At 47.4% G+C, this 1,877-nt stretch overlaps 1 protein-coding gene across 1 annotated transcript; it reads right to left on the bottom strand.

Annotated features, from left to right (window-relative positions):
- LOC119840446 (proline-rich protein 4-like) lies at nt 1–1,674 on the bottom strand. Its single transcript, XM_038367067.1, has 2 exons — nt 1,573–1,674; nt 1–1,268 (listed from the first exon to the last, which is right to left on the bottom strand). Exons 1-2 carry the CDS (start codon nt 1,582–1,584, stop codon nt 177–179), a joined length of 1,104 nt encoding a protein of 367 aa, XP_038222995.1. The 5' UTR covers nt 1,585–1,674; the 3' UTR covers nt 1–176.
- Between the last annotated feature and the right edge of the window lie 203 nt (nt 1,675–1,877).

The raw sequence follows: 1,877 nt of genomic DNA on the forward strand, positions 1-1,877 counted from the left end.
TAACAAAAAATAATATAAGCAATTCGTATCAGTGCAAAACAGTTGAGCCTCAGAGTATTATCCAGAGATCTAGTGGGTACCAATATCCACTCTGATATTTGACTCACTGGCTTAACCATTACTTTGTGCTAATCTTATATTATATATCACAATAGAGCCTCTCCTTCCTGCAGCCATTAATAGCTTCCATGATGACCATACTCGTGACCATGGCCGACGACAACGGGCACCTTAACGGGGTAAGGCACGGGTTTCTCAACGTGGTATGGAACATGCTTCTCGATGTGGACTGGGTAGGGCCTGTCCACGAGCACCTTGACGGGCACTGGGACGTGCTTCTCTACTGGGTAGGGAATATGCTTTTCAACGGGGTAAGGCGCTGGCACATGCACTTTGACGGGGTAAGGCACTGGTTTTTCAACGTGGACGGGCACGGGGCGATCGACTGGTACCTTGACGGGGTAAGGCACGGGCTTTTCTACGGGGTAGGGTACTGGCTTCTCAACTGGGTAAGGCACGGGCTTGGGAATGTGGACGGGGTAAGGCCTGTCGACGGGGACCTTAACTGGTACAGCGACTTCCTTGTAGACTGGGTAAGGAGCTGGTACGTGGACAGGTACCTTCACTGGGTATGGAACCTTCTTTTCAACTGGGTAAGGTGCTGGCACTGGAACTTTAACGGGAACGGGTACTTCCTTTTCTACTGGGTAAGGATGGGGCACGTACACCTTAACTGGAACGGGTCTGTCAACGGGCACATGTACGGGGTATGGGACTTTCTTTTCAACGGGGTAAGGTTGTGGTACGTGTACTGGTACTTTGACGAGCTCCTTAACGGTGTAAGGGACGTGTTTGACCACCGGGTAGGGCTGTGGTACGGGAACCTTTACGGGTACAGGGACGTGTTTTTCAACGGGGTATGGGATATGTTTCTCAACGGGGTAGGGAACTGGGACGTTCTTTACTACTGTGATGGTCTTGTGGGTTTCTTCGTGACCACCATAACCGCCCAAGCCACCTCCGTAGCCACCGCCGTAGCCACCTCCGTAGCTTCCACCGTATCCACCGCTGTAACCACCGCTGTATCCTCCGCTGAAGCCACCGTCAAATCCACCATGTCCATATCCGAGACCAATGAGACCACGTTTTTCATGTTTCTTGTCATCGGCTGCCGCCTTATTGTCGGTTACTGCCACTTCTTTTTCTGCTGTCTTGGCCTCTTCGGCATGAGCGAAAGCCAAAACAGCCACCAGACTGGCGGCCACGAGCTGTAATTAAAAGATCACATGAGATAAAATTAAAAGATAAGGCGAGGACTGTTAACGAAAGCGTTAAACTTATTGTTATTCTTAGTTTTGTAAAAAGATTTTACTTATAGGTACTATTCTATTCAGTACTAATTGAAGGTTAAACCTTCACTAGCTATTTAAAATTGCTTAGAATTCAAATATAGTGCTCTAGTACTATTTCCGTATTGAGCAATGTAGTTTAAGAAATATGGGCAAATCCAGAAAATCGGTTGCACTATCACATGAAACACTTGCACAAGCACAATTTATGTTAGACACACACCATGAGCTTCATGATGCTGCGTTTGTTGGTTGCACTGAAGGCACTGAGGTCCTGAATGCGAATGATGCATGTTGGGTCTCAGCTTCGATATATATATGAGCGGCATGAGCGGCGGAGCGAAGAAAAAAAGACACAACTCTGTAGGACTACGTTACACTTTCGCTTTCGAGGGGTATCGCAAAGCGCAAAGCCAAAATGCTCCATATTGGAGTTGCGGAGATTTGGACCGGTTATGTTCGAGATAATGCGGACAGTTCCTGAAGCTTAGTAATATCTGATAATGTCCATACTCATTAACTATTTAG

Source organism: Zerene cesonia, chromosome 6 (assembly GCF_012273895.1).
Source record: "Zerene cesonia ecotype Mississippi chromosome 6, Zerene_cesonia_1.1, whole genome shotgun sequence".
NCBI lineage: Eukaryota > Metazoa > Arthropoda > Insecta > Lepidoptera > Pieridae > Zerene > Zerene cesonia.